Consider the following 19902-nt stretch of genomic DNA (forward strand, 5'->3'; position numbering starts at 1 on the left):
GCTGCGTAGATGACCTGCTGAAATTCAAAGCAGCAGAATGGTGAAAATGCTCTGTTGAGGTCAGAGGTCAGTGGGCAACGACCAGACTGTATGCAGAAGAACACATCAAACCCCAAAGCAGGCTTTGATTGACAAAGATGCCAGAGCCTTTAGTCTGGGCCCCCTGTGAGTGGACCTCAGCTCCCAGTGCCTTTTCTCCATTTTAAGAGCAGACTCCTGGTTATATGCATGTGGTAGCAATTGGGGCTGATAACGCTCCGCCTCCTCTGTGCCCTGTGGGTCGAAGCACAAACTCTTTCCCGATACTCCCAACCTAATCTTCCCACTTGTAAAAGCTGTGCCTGTTCTAGCACAACATAACCACATATTGTTATATAAAAGAGCTGACAACAACTGCAACAGCAAAAGTTCTGCAAACACCTGCGTGTCCTTAAACTACCAGGTGTATTTATTACATAATGGTAACTGGCATTAGTTTTGATCAACTCACTAAAAACTATCATCAAGTACAGAAACATTTTCAAACATAGTGATCCAAGAGGTCAGTATTTAAAATGCAACAAATCCCTGTAGACATAAGGAAAGTGTCCTATGGAAAATTAAAAACAGCAGCAATTTTTTAAAGATTTTATTAAAATACGGTGTGGAGTTTACCATCGGAAGTTACCATCACAAACATGATTGTTTCTAATAAAAAAGTAAACAAAACAAAATAAAGCTTAAGAGCCTAGTTACAGGAGATTTTTTTTCATTTTGTTTTTTCTTTTCATTTTTGCAGTCTGGTGAAAGAAAAAAAAATTCACAATGAGAGTGGGTGGAAAGAAACAAACCAAAAAACATGTTCACATGTTGTAAAAATACATTTCCCAATTTTAACATTACACACAGTCACTTTCAAACATTCATTCATTCATTCCTTGTTAGATGGTTAGATGTCAGTGCTAAAGGAAAGCATAACAGGAAAAAAGTACAGACCTGTGCACAAAAGGGGAATGAGACAAGCGGAGTTTCTAAAAATGCAGGAGACTGTTCTACATTCTGTGGGTAGAAAACTTGGGATGAGGGACACGAGACAGAGGGCGACTGCTGGAGGATATGTGTGCATTTAGACCCTGAGAAAAAAGTGACCGATTCTCACCGGAAATTTCTGCTTCTTTTTTTACTTTTCTTTTTTAAAAGACCACACCAGTGTCTGCAATGTCCTTTTACTTTGAAAATGCTTCAAGTGCCCCAGCGTGGTTGTAGTGGTGGTTGGGGAGAGCGGCATTCTCACACCCAAGAGTGAAATATCAGATGTGGCTTTGTGAGCATATACACTGTGCTTATCTGCTAGCCGACGCATATTCACACTGACGGCCCGACTTAACTTTTAACACTAGGAGGAAAAAAGCAATAGCAATAATGCACATTAAGAAATCACACTGGATTCACGTGTTTGTCGAAAAAAGTGACTACACAAGGCTAAACATGGTTGATCACTAAAGAGATGCAAGGTGCTGTAGATTTAGGCCTGTTGGGATGCGAAGCTTTTTGCGGTGTGGCCTCGATCGTGGCTCATTCTTTTCGACTGGGTGCGTCTCTGACTTCACCTGCTGTGGTCAACTGTATTAAGGCAGTGAGTGGTTCCATGGCGACTTTCTATAACAGCTACTTTTACAGGGAGAGAATAAGTAAGGCCCAGAGGATATCAGCTGAAAAGGACAGTCGGGATAATATATATATATTATAGATATATATATATATATATTAAAAAAGTCACCAGGAGAGGATCTCGTTTTTTTTTCTGAAATGTTTCAGTACAACATGTAGAACACAAACAGTATATCCATAAAAATGAAATCCTACAATAAAAACAGAACGGTTCTCATAACAGTGCACTGCTGAACTGAATATATATATATATATGTATATATATCATCAACAGCAAAATTTAAGATTATTATAATGCTTTTAATCCAAACTATGGGGGTTCTTTTTAAAAATATATACTCATCACATGACAGAGGAGCCGAGCATCTCAGGACAAGGACATGCTCCATGTCTCATACACTCTGAGGAGAAAACTGTACATCACTGGAAACTGACCACGACAAAAAATGGCAACTTGAGGTGACAACACTCTTGAGGGGGAGGAGCCTGGGGAGCAACGGGAAACAGCATGATGACACCAATTTTTTTAAGCCAATAGTACTTCCCCTAGAAAATTACCTCACATGCACTACTGATAAGAGCAGCTTGACAAAAAAAAGTGAGTGAACAAAACAAAACTTCTACTACTACTCCTCTAGAAAAAGGGAACTTGCAGACCCCAACGACTGCCTATGTTTTTCACCCCCTAATTTTTAATTAGCCAGGAAGATGTGGGTCAAACACAGCAACTACTGTCTGAAGTCTACAAATGGGAAAGCATTGTGCTGAATGTTTTTTGAGGAAATTAAGCTATAGGGTGAGAGACACACTGGTTTTAAAGCCTGAGTATTCAGATAGCTATAGAGAACCTACAGGGATTTTGTAAATTTGTTTGATGGGGCAACATTTTTTTGTGTATCATTACTGCTACAATTTCACAAGCCTTCTGGAAAAGAACAGTTAAGTATCTAGAAAATCTGTACAAAAAATAAAAGGGTATGCACGGTACATTCAATATCTGTTACTGAGGTACTAGAAAGGTGTTCCCTTGACACCAGGGCAACAGCGTTTAAGAGTTACTTCTAGGAACTATTCCTTTGGAAAGACAACAGCATGTTATCATAGCAGGGTGAGGGAACACAAAAACAGGCGCACAAATCACCGGCACACACACACACACACACACAAACCGCTGTCGTCAATAAAGCCAGCATGCCAGAACACCGTCCTTTCTCTCTTACAGGTAATCTAATATTGACTGTCCCCTTCTGCTTAAAGGAATTGGTGGGTACATACTGGTGCAGGAGCAGATGTGTAGAGTTGGTGATGACAGTGGAAGAAGAGTGGAGGGAGGAAAGGCGAGTGGGTGGGTGTGGAGTGGTGGTGTTGGGATGCAGTGCGATGTTATCAAACAAAAAGACACAAATCAATCCCCAGTCACCCGTCTGGTGTTCTGAACGTCCGGCAGTGTGTGATTGATAATGTTCTTCATCACCAAAACTAACCTGTTAACTGGACCAGTCTGGGAGAGGAGCTGCATGCAGCTTTGGGCTGTGAGCACTTAGACAGTGCCCTCTGCTGGTGACACCCCTGGCATGCTGCCGTTTCTCCTATAAGAAAAAGCCACTGTGTTTGACACTGTATGGGCACCGTGTGTAAAGACCTAACATGCAGCACTCTGGCTGCACGCATGAGACAGAAATTTATGCCGAGGTGATCTCCGATATGATCCTTTAAGCTTTTATGTGAAGACATAAACCATGAGGGACTAAACATGTAAATACAGGACTGAATGTCCGTAACATGGACTACCACAGCAGACAAATAAAAGATCTGGTGTATCGCTCCATCAGGGTTTGTTGACCATAGCGTGATCTGAGCATATAAAATATACTATGCAAATCTTAGAGCATCACTTTTAGCTGACAGCAATATGGATTGCTCTGTTGAGCAAGCAGACTGTGCCGGGGGTGATACTAATAGTAAAACTGGGCTAAGGGGGGTAGCAAGACGCCTGATGGGAAGGACAGGATAAGATATACTAGTTGTGATTCTGTCTGGTTTACTTTAGTACACATATTCCACCATCACAAGAAAGATGGAGGGGGGAAAGGGGAAAAAAAAGAAGAGTAAGTTAAGAAGAAAGTTAGAGCAGTAACATGAGCCATTAATGTACAAAGAGAGGCTTCAAACTTTCTGCCTCTATGCCTCATGGTCTGAGTCATAGTAGAACTACCAGAGGCAGGAGACTGTAAAGCCTCATGTCAAAAATGCTATTTTTTTTCTTTTTCTTTTTTACAAACAAAACATTAACATCTAGAACCACAACAGATCATCTTTCCATTAAAACAACAGCCAACTAAGGAAATAACCAATCCAATCCAATCTTTGAATCCTTGAGAACAGTTATTGCTGACGTGGGTAAGTGGAAGGCAGAGGGGATGGTGGGTGGGTGGGGTGGCTGAGTGAGTGACATGAAGACTTGGATGGAGGGATGCATCTGTGTGTTCTGGAGGGATGGGGGTGGGATGCAGGGGGAGATGGGGATAAGTCACTCCTGGGCTGGTTATGTGATCTGAAGACCAAGACGGTAAATCCACATCAGGTCAAACTGGTGCTGCCCGATTTACTGGAGGGGTTGTGTCTGATGTTGGGGTGATTTCCATTGGTGACGGAATGTGCTGGCGGTGGCAGGGGGGGCTATTGGTCAGAGGGGATGTCTCTGTCGGCTTCGGCCTTCGTAGGTTGCCCCGGAGAGGGAGCATGAGGAGGGTGAGAGACTGGGGCAATGCCATGCGGCAGAGAGCCTGAAACAATGCTTTCAACCCCTGTGCCTGCTCCAGGGAGACCGCCTGCTGTTGCAACATTGATCAGACCGGGAGGAAATCTGAAACAGGGACAGAAACCCCATCAGTCATGTGACAGCTCATTGTTTCTGCCTTCAGACTCATACCCCATGTCTGATGTCCACTCACATCTTCTACATTCACTAAACACACCTGTAAGTGGCTCCGTTAAGCTCTGGGTGAACAGTGGCTGCTTCCATACTGGACCACTGAGAAGCTGCCATCAGGTACTCCTTATTCACACAGTTCTTCAGACTGTCAGGGATACGACCTACAGCACAGCAGAAAATAGGAGGATTACTGTGACATACGAAAACAATATTCACGCTAATCACGGCATCATCTGTACACAACATGAGCTTCACATTTCATGTCATTTGCAAATATAAAAACAAACGGTAAAGCCACTAGGACTCACTTTTTATCCGAAATTCGCATTTCTATTTGAACATGGGTGGGAAAGTCCAAACTCGAGCCTTAAAAACATGTTTGAGTTCAAACTATACAGCCTGGAAGCCCATCACACTGAATAATTACCACATGGAACAGCAGAGGATATGGTGAAACCATCAGAAAAATGTCGATTTGTCAACTGGGCTGTCAAAATAGCAGCCGACAGCCACAGATACATTTAAAATAACGTTTTATGCTTTTCTTTGTATACGTTGACTTAATGTTCTTGAGTTTCCTATTTAGTAAAGGCAGTGTGACTATGTAATGCCGGCTCAAAACTGGGTTCCCACACCTTGGTTGGCATCAAATTCAAGGACTGTTGAAGGACTCTCCAGGACCAATTCCCTCAAATTCAAGGACCAAATGTGCTGACACAGCTTAAGATGGGAGGGCAACTTGTAAGAGCCACTATGCCCATGGCGTCCGCTTTTGATTTGCAGCACGCTCTGCAGTTGAACAAGTAATTGTCCTTGGGATCCCTGGTCAAGCCAGTCTTAGAGATCTTGGAATTTTCATTTCCCTGGTATCCTGTAATTTGATCTCTCTTGCTTCACATTACTAGCTCATTGTTCTGCATGGAACACCGCTAGTAATTACGACTCCACGTTTGCTCCTGCACGATTGTGTAGGTCTAGTCTACGTACATCAAGCAATGTGGGGCACATGAAAGAGTAGGTGGCGTCATAACATACAAGGGACACATTTGCCTAAATATCAAATTAAAACTCTTTCTTGCACAAATATCAAGCACTTACAATGACTCGTATCTATTTAAGGCAATTTTCAAAACCTTTCAAGGGCCTTGAAATGTAAATTCACAAACTTTCAAGGATTAGTTGCGATTAGTTTGGAAGGCTGAGGCAGCAATTCACAACTATGAATTCCTTGTTTTCTTTATTTTTACTATTATATCAGCTTGCACCAATTTTGTGGTCACAATCCATTACATTTTTCAGGCAGTATCAACAAATCATATATCAAATTGTTTGCCTTGTTCGGGACATTGTTCTTTGTTTGCTTTGGCTACAAGAAATTTAAATTTTCCCAACTATACTTTACCAGTGATCGCGCGCCGAACCTCCCTGGCTGCCTCCTCACGAGCCTCCACAGAGGCCTGCTCACTGTACCAGGATGTGTGCGGGGTACAGATCAAGTTGGGAGCATCCTTCAGAGGGCCTGTTGAAAAGCTGTGCAGGAGGGGAAAGGTAAAGAGGGGAGATGAAGATGTTATCATGCACATTTGTGTGCGCACATGACTAGAAAGGGATTTCTCATGTTACCTGAAGGGTTCTGTCTCATGGACATCCAGGGCAGCCCCTCGTATCCGCCCCTCTTTCAGGGCTTGAGCCAATGCTTTCTCATCAACTAGACCCCCTCTTGACGTGTTTACCAGGAAAGCTCCCTGACGCATCTGAAGCAAAATACAACAATAAACACTAATGTTGGGAAATATTCAGATCTTCATCTATATATCTTTCGACAACAACCAGTCAATAAAATTCCATGCAGTTTAGTTGGACTACTGTCCCAGTATACAAAAACTCGTATGGAATCCATTCATTTAATCAAATGTTTCCATCTCCACTATGTTAGGTGGCAATTTGCCCCCATTCCAGCTTCTTAATGTTAGGTGTTTCCTGAATGACCAATTACATCACTGACCACAACAATGTTCGCTCATGGCCAGTTGTTAGAATGTCAACATATCGTGATCGTCTTCGACAAGCAGAAAGCCGACGAAAGCAGAGAGACTGCTGCGAGCAACCAAAGTATTTCCGCTCATGTAGTTGTGGGTAGAGCAGAGATGCATCAGACTCGTTGCATTTACACTTCTGTTCTGTGTCTTCGAACACCTCCTGAAGTAGTTCGGCAGATAGGATAACAATCTGTCCATGGGTGTATTTACACCTGTACAAGTGTATGACTAATAATAAATTCAAAACATTCAAACTCTGCAGATGTGTTTGTTGTGAATGTGGCACGTTTTAAATATTTACCATTACCTAACAGCAGACACAGGTCTGTGCCATCTTACACTGAAGCAGACCCCCCTACACTCAGCACCTCCTCAGTCTGGGTCAGTGACAAGTCTAGCTGAAGCACAGTAACACACATTTGTGCGGGCGATTTTGAGATCAAGCAATACGTTCTAATGTGTGACTTGTGCAATGTCACAAATGTGCTAATTAAACATTCAAAACTCTGTCAACACCATTGCTGTTCACAGCAGCAGTGATTTCTCTCCACACTGTTGCCTTGTGCCTTCCTGTGATCCCACTTTTCAGGCTAAAAAACAATCACCTTGTTATTTCGAAATTCTGACCGTATGATGCTTATTTTCAGCCTCAACACATTTCTTCTTGGTTGTGTTCCATATTTCAGTGTTGTAAACTCAAGGTGTGAGGTCTCGAATCCATGAATGAATGGGGGTGTGGTATTCAATTACGATCACCCGCCACATTTATCAAAGCCTGATTGTGTACACAGGGTGACATTTACGCCTAAATATGCACCGGTTTCTACGCAAGTTTGATAAATGAAGGCCAGTGTAAAACTTAATGACACAAAAGAAATGGCACAAATATACAGCACTGTGCAAGTTTCAGGAACCCCCAGCTCTATTGTTTTTTGTCTGTCTGTCAAATTCTGTGATCATTGGAATTTGGAATGAAGTGATGCAACTTCAAGCTGGTCTTATATATGAGCTGTCAATGAGTTTAACTCATGCAACATGTGTATGTAATGCTCAAGCATGTCTTGAATAAACCTGGCATAATAGACGTTTTTACAGAAGATATGTTTAAATGAAATAGTAGGACAAACACAGGATTTACCAGTAACATTAATTAAGGTTCCACTCCAGTATTAACAGAGCTGTGTTATTGTTCAAGTATGGTAGATCACACTAAATACTTGACACCTGTAGAGAACAAAAAACTGTTCCAGTAAAGTGAAATAGAAATAATTATCCTCTATAGTCGTTATAGCATTGCTAAAACAACAAACCTAATGGTGGCCTAAGACTTCCGCACAGTACTGTAGGTACCATTACCCCTTACCAGATGTGAGGGGTAACAGAAGAACTGTATAATTCTAATATAACAGCGTTAAGATTGAGGCTATTGATTTGCATTATTTTAAATCAACACCTTAAAAAAAGAATATGTGTTATTGAAGGGGCAAATATTAGACATTTTGTGCAGATTTAGATTTTAACCTGAGCACCTGTTTGATGGTGAAGTCATTAATGAGGTGGTGGTTGTGCTCGTTAAGGCTGCAGTGCAGGGACACGCAGTCTGAGTGGATGAGCAGGTCCTGAAGTGTTGCCATGCGCTGGAGTCCTAGTGATCGCTCCACGCCATCAGGCAGGTAAGGGTCATAGAAGATCACGCCAAAACCAAAGGCCTTAGCCCGCAGAGCCACTGCTTGGCCAACACGCCCTGCACAAGAAAAAAAACTAAGTTACATACTGCCACTGACCTTGTTAGAACCAAAAACAGACATCATAAATTCCAAACAAGCCCTACAGCATATTGTTTAAACTGACAGTTCATCAACTGTCAGCTTAGATTAACCTGATCCCCTGAAGGGCTTTGGCAGAAAATGTCCAAACATAACTTAGCAATGACACATTCAATCCCAAATCAAAAGGTACCACTTGATTATGTGACAATAATGCTCCACAACAAATCTAACCTCACCATCCATCCTTCACTCACCCAGGCCGATTATTCCCAGTGTCTCGCCGCGAATACGAGCAGCACCACCTGCCACCTCCCTGATCTGCTCTACACTGGAGGCTCGGGTTCCCTCTCTGAGGGCCTGGTGCATCCAGGTGACTCGCCTGTACAGGTTCAGGATGAGACATAGCGAAGTGTCGGCTGTCTCCTCCACGGAGGATGCTGGCACGTTACAGACAGCAATGCCTGCATCCAGGGATTGAAGGAGGAGGAAAATATAAGCACAAAAGGCACCTGTCACGAGGAATAATGAAAAACACTTTTCTGGGTTAGCTCACCTAGCTCAGCAGCTGCTTTGATGTCAACGTTGTCGAAGCCAGAGCCAATCCTCACAATTACACGTAAGCCTTTAAACTTTTCCAAATCATCTCTGGACAGAGTGATGGTATGGTACAACAAGGCAGCCACTGCCTCATTTAGCACCTAAAAAGAAAGACTGCAATTTGAACTATTCTTCATACTAAAATGCAGTAAACATGAAGATTTTGCACCATTTATACAAGGGACATGCGCAACAAAGTCACAAAGAATGCTGTCAGCTGTTTTTGGAGACACAAATGAAGAAACCAAATTAATTTAGGATATAGTGCATTTAAAAAATATTTATTTATTTATTTAAGGGAGGGGACAATCCATGAACATTCAATGCAAATATACATAGTTGTAGCCTGAGGCTAATTTCTGCCTGTAGTCCCGTGGCAGGTTGATGTTATAAGGGATAAATATAAAAATACATTCATACATTCACATACATATATGTGTTACTTCAGCGACTCCTAAAGTGTGACAGTACTGCATTCAATATAAATAAATGTAATTTCCCTTTTATAATTGAGTTTTAAATTGCTGCAAAATTTGTATGAGATCTTCAGAAATAAAACAAAGCCATGCCATTTAAATGATTTTAAAGAATGTGTTCTGGCCCAGTATAGCAGGTGTCACCGTATATGTTGATCCATCAAATGCCGGAACATAGCTTATTTCTTGTTACCAACAGAAGGATATGTAAGTGAATGTGTCAAGACTCAACATTTCAGTATTTGCACTTAATGTTAATTTCAATTTGTAAATTAATTCAGACTTTTATTCATGTTGCCAGTTAATAATGCACTTTGAGAGTGAGCTCTTTGTTGTGAAGCTAAATCTTTGAAATATTACATGGAGACCAGCTGTAATGACCACATGCATGTGTTGAAAGATATGCAAGTTCACAAATAAATTTACGTGGACTGTATATTGATATGCACTAAATTCTTGTATCCCCATGTTCACATGAAAACAATAATACACATGGGAATTATCGGTCCAATTCTTGTGTGTTGTTCAGAGTCGTGATTTAAGGTTTGGGTGGGCGTAAAGAGGATTTTCAGATTTCAAAGTGGGCCCTGGCACAGTCAAATTTGAGAATGGCTGGTTACTTTAATACTACAAACTGAAATTGTTGTCCTTCGCCCAAGGCTGTGTCTTGTGATTATGTGGATAAATGTGTCTCCTCTACCTTCTCGTGAATCTCTTGTGTAGACTGGGCATCACAGAAGGCTACAGTGGCCACATCTTTAAGGATAGGCATTTCCACAGTGCAGTCACGGCCATCCAGCAGGGCCACCAGGGGCCGCGGATGCATTGGTCCATTCAGGATAGGGGGTCGGATACCTGGTCCAAAAAGAGGAAAAAGGCTTATGGTTGAGATATTAATAAATCCAGCTAAATAAGTAAGGATCAACATAAATCCAGGACAAAAAATATCAATGTTGGTATAAGGATAAACTGACAATTATCACACTGTATTCAGCAATACAGGAAAAGTAAAATGCTTTTCACACAGTGAGAGATAACACATAATTTACTTAATCCTTAGATTTGTTAAATGATCAGCTAAATCAAAGGGAATCAAACTGCTACTTTCCATTTTTTTTCTTTTTCTTATTTTACATTTTTCCTTTGACAGGAAAGTGTGAAACGAGGAGAGAGAGGGGTAGATGCAAAGCAAAGGGCAAGTGGGAATCAAACCTACAGCCACTGCAGGGACTGAAGCCTCAGTACATGGGACACCAAATCTACCAGATGAGCTATGCAGTGCCCTATTTCCATCTTACTACCTCCACAAATGAATTAATTTTCATGGCTGTTTGTCTGTGAACAGCTTTACTCAAAAAGTAAAGGATGGTTTTTGATGAAATTTGTGGGTATGTAGGTTATGGCCCAGGGAAGAAATGATTTGATTTTGGTGGTGATCTGGACAAGGGGTGGGAAAGATATATCATCTACGATAATACCATTATTGTTGTTTTAAAGATGCATTTAAATTGTATTTTAATGTACTTAAATTATTCTGCAAAAAATTATGAAAAATGCACTAATATCATGTTTACTTCATGGTACAATCTGTTTTTGTACAGAACGGTACAGTTTGGAACAGTAAAGCCCTGGGTTAGGCTTACGTTGGTAGGCCGGGTGTGGGCTGTGGACGATTCATAGTGTGATGTACCAATGCAACGACAACGAACGTCGACATCAGATGTGACACAGAAGACAACACAAAGGGCAACAATGGAGGACATCCAGCAGCTTCCTTTCCTGCTCGGTTCGTGGCTGTTTTTCCTCAACAAGACGTTGAACTTTGTGTGAAAATAGACTGCTGGCGGTGAAGAAACTCTTGTCGCAAGGGAGTGACGTTTTTCGGTGCACAATCAGCCAACTGCCGTGGGTGGAGTTGGTCAAGCTCAAAAATGGTGGTTATTTTTTGGTACTATTCCCTATCGAATCACAAAAATACATACCGTACCAAAACATTTAACTCTGCATTCCCTGAATGCATGCAGCAGACGCCCTCCGAGCTGCAGCAATGAGCAAAATTCAGCATCACATGACCACTACAGTGGGCCTACATGATCACATGACCTCTCGCTAGCATCCTATTTTTTGTCCCTATCACCCACCCCTAATCTGGATATGGCCAGGAGCTTTTAGGGTTGCACTGTCTGAGTGCTTTCTCTACATTTAAAATTTAGCTGGAGGTAAGTGACTCTACAGTCTGTTGTTCTCATGTCTAGACTGCCCCATGTGATGCAAGTCATCATACCCTCACAAAAACCCCGCCTCACACGTGACTCAAGTTAATGGGACAATCTGCTTCACTTAGACAATAATAATTCTGACTTTGTGGCGTTTCTTCCAATTTTCCCATCTCCAGCAGCACCATAAGAAGAGTGAGAGTGTGTCTGTGAGTGTGTGTGCGTTATCTTATTTGGTCACAAAAGTAATGTGTAACTATATCTGTGATGGGAAATGGAGTGTGTCCAGCATCCTGGCCTACTTGATATTAAACTCTAGCTCTGATTAGGAATGTGTGCAGCACAAACACAAGATACAAGAAGACTGCATCAATCTATCTCCTTTCTGCTCCAATCTTTTTTCTCTAGTCTCTTCATAAGGTGAAAGTCAGATGCAGGTTAATCAAACAGCCCTTTTGATCAGGTTTCAAATTCTGGGAACTTGACCTCATCTACAGTATGAGCAGAGAGCACACACTGGGGGGAGTTGGGGGGAGGCAGAGGTGAGGGAGTGTGGTGGGGGTTCATGTGGGGGTCTTAGTCATGACCCAAATTCTCCTGTCTGAAAGAGTCCCTCCTTCCTATTTTTCTGATTCTCCACATTTCTTACTGGGCACCGTGGCTATTTACCAAAGAAATGTTACAAATTAAAAAAGAAACTAATGCAAATTTAGAACAGTACATTAGTATTAACATACTAAAATAGATTAAATAAACGTTAATGGTTATATTAGTGTTGCTTTTTACATCTTTCCCTTGCTCTCCTATTTCCTTGTCAGCAGTTCTTGGCTTGAACAAATCCTACACATGCACCAATACACACTATCTTGTCCCTGCTGCGTGACAGGTGTGTGTTATGTCTCCCAGGGTGGGGGAGTGTGTCTATCTGTAACATTTACTTGGGCAGAGGGCAGGAGGTAATGGCGAGATGAGAGCTGGTAGCCGTGGATGGAAAACAAATATTTGCAAACACTTCCCCTAGCATCTGATCATTTCCCAATCCCAATACATGCATTAAATGTACTGTGGTAATAACAGAATGAAAACCATACAGTCTGGTACAAATCTGCTGTGCTCAGCTTAGCATTGTCATTCACATACATTGCAACAGGCTCAAGAATGCTAGCAGGCCTTCAGAAACAAACTGAAAGCACAAAGAGGTGCTTACTATGTAGAAAAACCCAAGGGGCCACAATCAAAAAGACACCCAGTAAAAAATACTTCTGGAAACATAAAAGCAGGCCTACTACATACAAAGTAACATAAGTAAAAGACAGTGGTATACCCAGGGCCTACGAAGCTAAAGCATGGCCGCACACACAATACAATTCATTCAGTGATTCATTCATTCTCCCCCACTCCTCCCTTTCTTTCCCTTCACTCCCTCCTCCTCCTCCTCTTCTCTCCCTCTGGCCACAGTTAGAGGAATAAGAGGTGTGGGGGGAGGGGCAGCAAACGATGATAATGCAGCAAGCAGCGGTACTCCACCCAGACGCAGCTACACACACTTGGTTATTCAGTTCCTTCTCAACGCTGCTGCGACACCAATTTGCACTGAACATAAAAGAGAAACTGCACATACAGAGCTGCACCACACCCAATTCTTAGATCCCCCCTCCATGGTTCACACATTTCAAAAACACATACCAAAATAGAAAACACATGAGCACAGGGCCTAACCTTGCATTATGAAGTCTGCCGGCCTGTCTTCCTCTCTCTCCCTCTCTTGCCTCACTCTCCCTCTATTGCTTTTCTCTCTCTCTCTCTGTCAGCCTGCTCTTGGCTGGCTGGATCCCAGCTGTCATCCACGCCCAGCACCTCCCCCATAACCAACCTCCAATCACATGTGGCTCCTCTGTGGGCCAACCAACCAGCACTAACCTCATTAGCATAGCCATGGCTGAAGCCGAGGTCGGTTTGGGCTGTTGTCTTTTTTTAAAGAGACAGCTGGCCCGTTTCCCTAACCCACGACCCTTCACCTTGTCCTCTCTATCTCACCCGTCTCCTGAGACGTTCCCAGACTGTTCCCTCCATTTTAGTGCACCATTATGTCTGATCTACATCGTCTACTCTCCACTTTCGTCCAGCTCAAAATACTGTCTCTTTTTGTTATCTTAAGTGTCTAGGTCATGACTGCATTAGCTTGGCAGAAAATTGACATGGTATATTCAATATGAAAGGTACTTTTGCAATGGGTATTTTATTCAACTAAAATAAAAAATGCATAATGAACACTACATTTTCCCACTTTTAAATGCATTGAGAGGATAAAATAAATACAATTATTATGATGCTGGGCAGGATGGCCATAAATTTCATGTTTTTTTCAAAACTCTCCAGTGAGAAAGAGTCACAGTCCTGAGTGTATGTCTGCTCTTACTGAGCGACAGGAGGGAGGGAGTGGCGCAATTGAGTGTGTGTCTGCTCGCGGTCAAGTAAGGGAGAGGAAGCAGCGCAATTCGAGTGTAACAAAGTTACTTGTGCTTGCAGCTGAAACAATAACATGATTAATCGATTACTAAATTAATCAACTATTTTGATAATCGATTAATCGGTTTGAAGCTTTTTTTCATGATTAAAACAAGATTTCTGACTGTTTCAGCTTCTTAAATTTTATATTATTATATTTTCTGGTTCTTTTACTCCATATAACAAAGAAATCAAATCATTTTGGTTTGTGGAGAAAACAATAATTTCCAGGTGTGACAAAAACTGATCAACATTTCTTAATTTTATGGACCAAACAATTACTCGATTAATGGTGAAAATAATCGACAGATTAATCGATTATGAAAATAATCATTAGTTGTGCTTGTACTTATGTGTGGTGCAACAGTGAAAAGCATCCCGCCTCAAACAGTGTTTTGCTGTGCCACATTTCGTTTGTCATACCAGTCTTGTGGTATACAAACATTGTATCATTAAAAAAAAGTTTTTGGTATGAGCTGGTATACCGCCCAGCACTAGGTCCAAATGATCAGAAACAACACGTTACTAAATTAGATGAAGAGTGGTAATCACCCAAAACTAAATATAGAAAAACATTTTTAAAATCATAATGATAATTTGTACTACCAGCATAATTTGGTAGACATGTATTTTTTTTTTCTAGTCTAAAATAAGCCATATCTGGCTTTGCTACTATCTGATACATACATGCAGGTGCAGAATGAAACAAAATTCAGTAGGGATTTGTAATTGTAATTACGTGCTCGAAATGCAGGCTGCCATCTCATTAGCCCCTATTTAAGAGGTATCCCTTATAATCCAGCAGAAGGCACACACAAGGTTTCCTACCAAATCATATGAATAGTGTCAGCAAAAACATTTGAGAGGAAACTTTGCCAGGGGTGGGAGTCACAAGGTACGTCGCGATACGACGGACATGGTCCATGATATCAATAATATCATGATACAATGATTCTGTGACAATCAACATATTGCAAGACAATCATATTGAGGCACATCACGATATCTGTCTGAACTGAAGAAAACAAAACGTCAGGTAAAGTAAAGGATTTCTATATGCACATCATAGAGAACCAAGTGCACAAAGTAAATGTACTGAACAGGGATGGGGCATCTCGCCACCATGAGGAGATATCAAGTACTGATGCCCAAGCAAGTGACAGTTTACTTTAGAGCGCCTTTATTTGTTAATTAAATATCATTGTCTGTCCTCCTGTATCAATTGTCAAAGAAGGACGATGATAGATCACTAAATTGATATTCTGACCCGCCACAGTTTCTGCAGTGCACCGAACACCCACTAATAACCTAGTCAAAACTAGTAAACTGGCTCATAAATATCTGTGTGTACCAGGGACATCTATGCACTCTGAGTGCATGTTTTCATCTGATGGTAATATTGTAAATAAAGAGAACAGCACTTGATCCCAATCAGGTTGACAGACTTTCTATAAATATATCAGAAATAAAATAGGGCCAAGGTGTGAGGGTTTAGCCTGCCTTTTGCCCTATGTCAGCTGGGATTGGCTCCAGCCTCCTGCTAACCACATGTGGAGAATAAAGTGGTAGGAAATTAATGGTTGGAGAGAATGGATGGTGCTTGAATTTATTTGAACTTATGGGACATTATAAATTTGTTTAAACTTGATTTCTAGAAAAAGTGATAGCCCCTTTAGGGATGCAGGATATCTGATATGGTAATATATTGGGGGTGCCTAGGCCAATAACAGATACCAATACACAAACATTTTTCCCTTACGCCCAACTGCAGAGGTAATTTTATCTCCTCTGTTGTGAAATTAGCTAAATATTTTGCATGGTAATGTTGCAGCAGATGTAAAAATTATTTTTCTTCATTGTGCAAAATAAATAAACAAAATAAAATCACAGTTGTAGAGGGCGCACACATAGAAGGAATTCAGCCAACTGTTTAGGCAATTAGTCATATTGGGGGATTTTGGAGTGTATGCCGATATCCAATAATACATTTTGAAGTCAACATCGGCCAGCACAGATAGTATACCAATAATATTTTGCATCTTTAAAATTCAGTTTGGTTTTTAGATGTGGACCCAACACAAAGCATGCACCTTTTGCAATCAGGTGTAAAAGCATAGTTTTCATGTTCATGACTTATTAGTTTTAATTGTTTTGAGTATTATGATTGTCTGGTTGCTAAAAGATTTAAAGCAACACTCTCAAAATTACAAAATAACTGATGAAGGGTCACTAAATTGTAGTAATCCACTTTACAGCCAGAAGCTCTGTCCTTGAAATATGAAAGTTTGGTGAGCTTGTAGGAACAGCAAGTTCAAGAGTAATGCTGAACTGCATGTCACTTAAAGCCTAGTCCACTTTAATTGTTTGCTACAGCAACTTAGTGTTATTTTAACATAAAGTTAACAAACATGCCTGCTACATACTACATTTACAATTATGAACACTTACCCTCACATATGCGGTCAAGTCTCTGCCGCTTGACCTGTTTGTGTTTGTCCATCAGCGCCATAGACTATGCAGTCTGAACCTGGGACCGAGAAAAACAGTTCCAAGTGCTATGGAGCGTCTCTAGTGATGTCCACTTAATTTCACCTGAACACAAATGGGAAAGGCAGTAATTAAAAAAATAAATAAATAATGTACACATTTTTACAAGCACATACGATTAAAGCAACAACTTCATGCAATGAATAAAAAACTGGATATATGATATAGAATTAAGCTCGACCAGGTCACCTGCCATAAATTAATTCACATCTACAAATTTAAACAATTGTGGTCAAAGAATTTAAAAATGAAATCAGACTGAATTTCACCAATAATCATTAGTATAAAGGAATTAATTCAAGAGAATTGTCACAACAATGACAAGTTGACAACTAGACAGGCACTCACCCAAGAAATTATGTGCCAGTCAGGTTCACAACTGTTGTAATTAACTGTAAACATGGAAAATATTGGTGTTTCAGATGTAATGCCATGTAGGTGCTTGTTAAAATAACTTCATGATGAATTCATATTGCATTATGCTTCAAGCCTAAGAAGATATAGAGTGTAAAACAGCAGATTCCATACAGAATAAGAGTTGCACATTGTTTTCAGGTGCCCATGAATGTGCTCCTGTTTTAGCTGTTTGGGTTATAAAGGGTGGAATATTGCATTAATAATGTATAAATGTAAAATTACATGACTGTTTGATTAACATGTCAGAAAGTGCAATTTAATCTCTGTGGACTGATTAGGTCATAGCTGTTTTAAGGAGGTTGGATAACATTACATTTAGCTCAATAAAATCACCTTGCTCAATCAAAAATGTACAATCTACATGTACATCTAAATAATCACAACAGCACTGAAAATTATATTCAAGCAAACCTATCAAGACATTGAGGGTCTTTAGTTGCTCCGCTAAAAATGAAAACCGCTCGTCTTGGAAATAACAGGTATAAAATTATTCAGGAAGAAAATAGGTTGGGTGAATGTGGCAAACTGAAATGCATTTTCAAAAGTCCAGAAATGCTCCGTGGCATTGACAATGACAGGATGGAACTTCTTGTCTTAATTCTGTGTTTGATTGTCTCTTTTTGGTAATTTCATAGTATATTGAAATGATCTCAAACTGTGGCACAAGTGTCCTGCAGTGGTACTTGTAGGAAAATCAGATACTGTTCTACTGCATATACCAGGGTGATTGGAGAGGTGCTGAGGGGAGTGTGTAAAAAATTAAATAACAAAAACCTATCATAATTAGTCAACTTATCCCTCGCCAGGTACCAGTAGATTAAGATGGATCTAATGGTACCAGTGTCTGAAACACATGAGGAAGAGGAGGATGATGAGAGCAAATTAATTTATTGGGATATTATTATTATTGATAATAGTAATACTACATCTGCCCCATCTGAAAAGTGTGTAGCTGACTTTGCTCGGCCTAATAACGCCACTGTACTTTTAACGTTGGAGATAATGGTGGTACCTCGAAAGCTTAATATTTTCTCAGGTAGTACTAGTTTGAGAACCACAAACTACAACTACAACAAAACAATAGTAATACCAAAATCAATGCAGTAAAAATACCAATAGAACAACTTTGTTTAGTTTTCTTAGCTGAAGATATTTTGGTCACAAGTATTTTCCTGTTTCACATGTTAACGTTGATAAACATGACGTTCAACTTTGGGGTCAAGTATACTTTGTTAAAAAAAAACACCACCACTCGCGTACACAGTTAAATATATAAGGGTACGTTTTGGAGTTTAGAGGAAACTTGACGAAAACACCGGAGCCTTCGATAGCATACCGTTAACTATATAGCCCGAGGTGCTAGCTAACCAACCATAGCTATCGGGGCTCTTGCAATGAATGGTGAACTTTTATCTAGTCCTTGCAAACCGAGAAATTACACAAAGTCATGTCCAACGGCAGCCCTACCACACAATCATGTTCAGACTGAGATATAGTTTGGATAACATTAACTGCGTCGCGATTTGGGCTAACGCTGACTAAATACATGGCTGGAGAGCTAGCTAGCCGATGATGGCTAGCTTACCCAAACACAAACATTTGACAACTAAGTGAATATTATTAAAACGAAACCACACACCCTCGCTAAATCTCGAACACACACAATAGTCGATGTTAATTAACTATTACCAACTTGTGAAACGTGTGGAATAGGGTATCTCCACAACCATATATGTCAGGCGTTTGCAGTGTTGCTAACGTTAGCTGTGTAGCGCCGTTAAGTAGCGTGCCGCCGTGTGTGGGAGATGCAGGCGGAGGGGGGAGCCCATTTCGTCCGATTTGTTATCAGCGAGTGGCGCTACAATGTGAAATATCAGATCCAGAGGCTGAACATTTTTTTTCTATCTGCTGTGAAATTAGGCGAATCGCCCAAGTGAGTGAATTCAAACAGGACAATTTAATAACCCAATAAACGAAACTTGCAAGATGTGTCAATTATTTACCCCGATTAAACTCTTTCAAGAGTGCCGAGACTGTGTGCGTGCGTCGGTAGGGTTCCCTTTCTCCCGATCGCCATGAAATTAGACAAAAGAGGAAGTGGCTTGTCGGTTATGGAGGGGACAGGCGGCCTGTGAAAAAGCATCGTTGACCTGGAAGGAGCGCCCTCATCTCCCATGGCGGAGTTTGAAAAACACGCATAGACTATTTTTTTATTTTTTTTCCCAAAGTACTGCTTATTGAGTCTCACAAACTTTTCTACAAGTGTACACTTCAAATGTCATATATTGTGATGTACTATTTGCAGACAGCAATACGTAAGGTTTATAAACTAATGTAAATATATATATGTTAAAAAATGCATATACCATATTTGCAAATTGTCTTTCTTAAAACAGAATAGTATTTTTCTCTGTAGAGTTTAACCTGCTAGAAAAGTCAGAATTAGTTAAGAAATTCTTATTGTTCAGAAATCAGCCACTAGGTGTCACAATAATCAAATAATCTGACCTCTGATTTGCTCTCTAATTTCTCAAGTCATTTTGTGGAGTTGGAACTATTTAAATGTAACTATACCTCGATTACACAATTAATCACCAACAATTCTGATAATGGATCAGTTTAAGCAGTTTAAACAGCCTCTTCAATTCTGACATACATTTGTAAATACAGCACATGTCACAATATACAGTGCATGTATGTGTCAAACCACCTCATGAAAACTATTTTACGGTATATGTTTTTTTACTT

The 19902-nt window shown here is 40.5% G+C and overlaps 1 protein-coding gene across 6 annotated transcripts; it reads right to left on the reverse strand.

Annotated features, from left to right (window-relative positions):
• Positions 1 to 613: 613 nt before the first annotated feature.
• ctbp1 (C-terminal binding protein 1) lies at positions 614 to 19248 on the reverse strand. Of its 6 annotated transcripts, none has more exons than XM_044040289.1 (11): positions 19158 to 19248; positions 17086 to 17129; positions 16639 to 16782; positions 10167 to 10321; positions 8947 to 9091; positions 8648 to 8854; positions 8154 to 8368; positions 6209 to 6339; positions 5988 to 6115; positions 4629 to 4746; positions 614 to 4516 (listed from the first exon to the last, which is right to left on the reverse strand). In XM_044040289.1, exons 3-11 carry the CDS (start codon positions 16697 to 16699, stop codon positions 4330 to 4332), a joined length of 1347 nt encoding a protein of 448 aa, XP_043896224.1. In that variant the 5' UTR covers positions 16700 to 16782; positions 17086 to 17129; positions 19158 to 19248; the 3' UTR covers positions 614 to 4329. The 6 variants fall into 6 exon arrangements, with proteins under 6 accessions (XP_043896224.1, XP_043896225.1, XP_043896226.1 ...); XM_044040290.1 differs by lacking the exon at positions 19158 to 19248 and adding an exon at positions 18848 to 18967; XM_044040291.1 differs by lacking the exon at positions 19158 to 19248 and adding an exon at positions 18844 to 18967.
• Positions 19249 to 19902: the final 654 nt, after the last annotated feature.

This window comes from Solea senegalensis, linkage group LG12 (assembly GCF_019176455.1).
Source record: "Solea senegalensis isolate Sse05_10M linkage group LG12, IFAPA_SoseM_1, whole genome shotgun sequence".
Taxonomy (NCBI): Eukaryota; Metazoa; Chordata; class Actinopteri; order Pleuronectiformes; family Soleidae; genus Solea; species Solea senegalensis.

Excerpts from the sequence above, each read along its gene's own strand:
- ctbp1 (XM_044040293.1), bottom strand. The coding sequence starts at position 16,699 with ATGGCGCTGATGGACAAACACAAACAGGTCAAGCGGCAGAGACTTGAC. Across the intron at positions 6,340-8,153 it reads ATGACTTCACCATCAAACAG|ATGCGTCAGGGAGCTTTCCT; the intron begins GTGCTCAGGTTA and ends ATTTTGCTTCAG. Across the intron at positions 6,116-6,208 it reads CATGAGACAGAACCCTTCAG|CTTTTCAACAGGCCCTCTGA; the intron begins GTAACATGAGAA and ends CCTCCTGCACAG.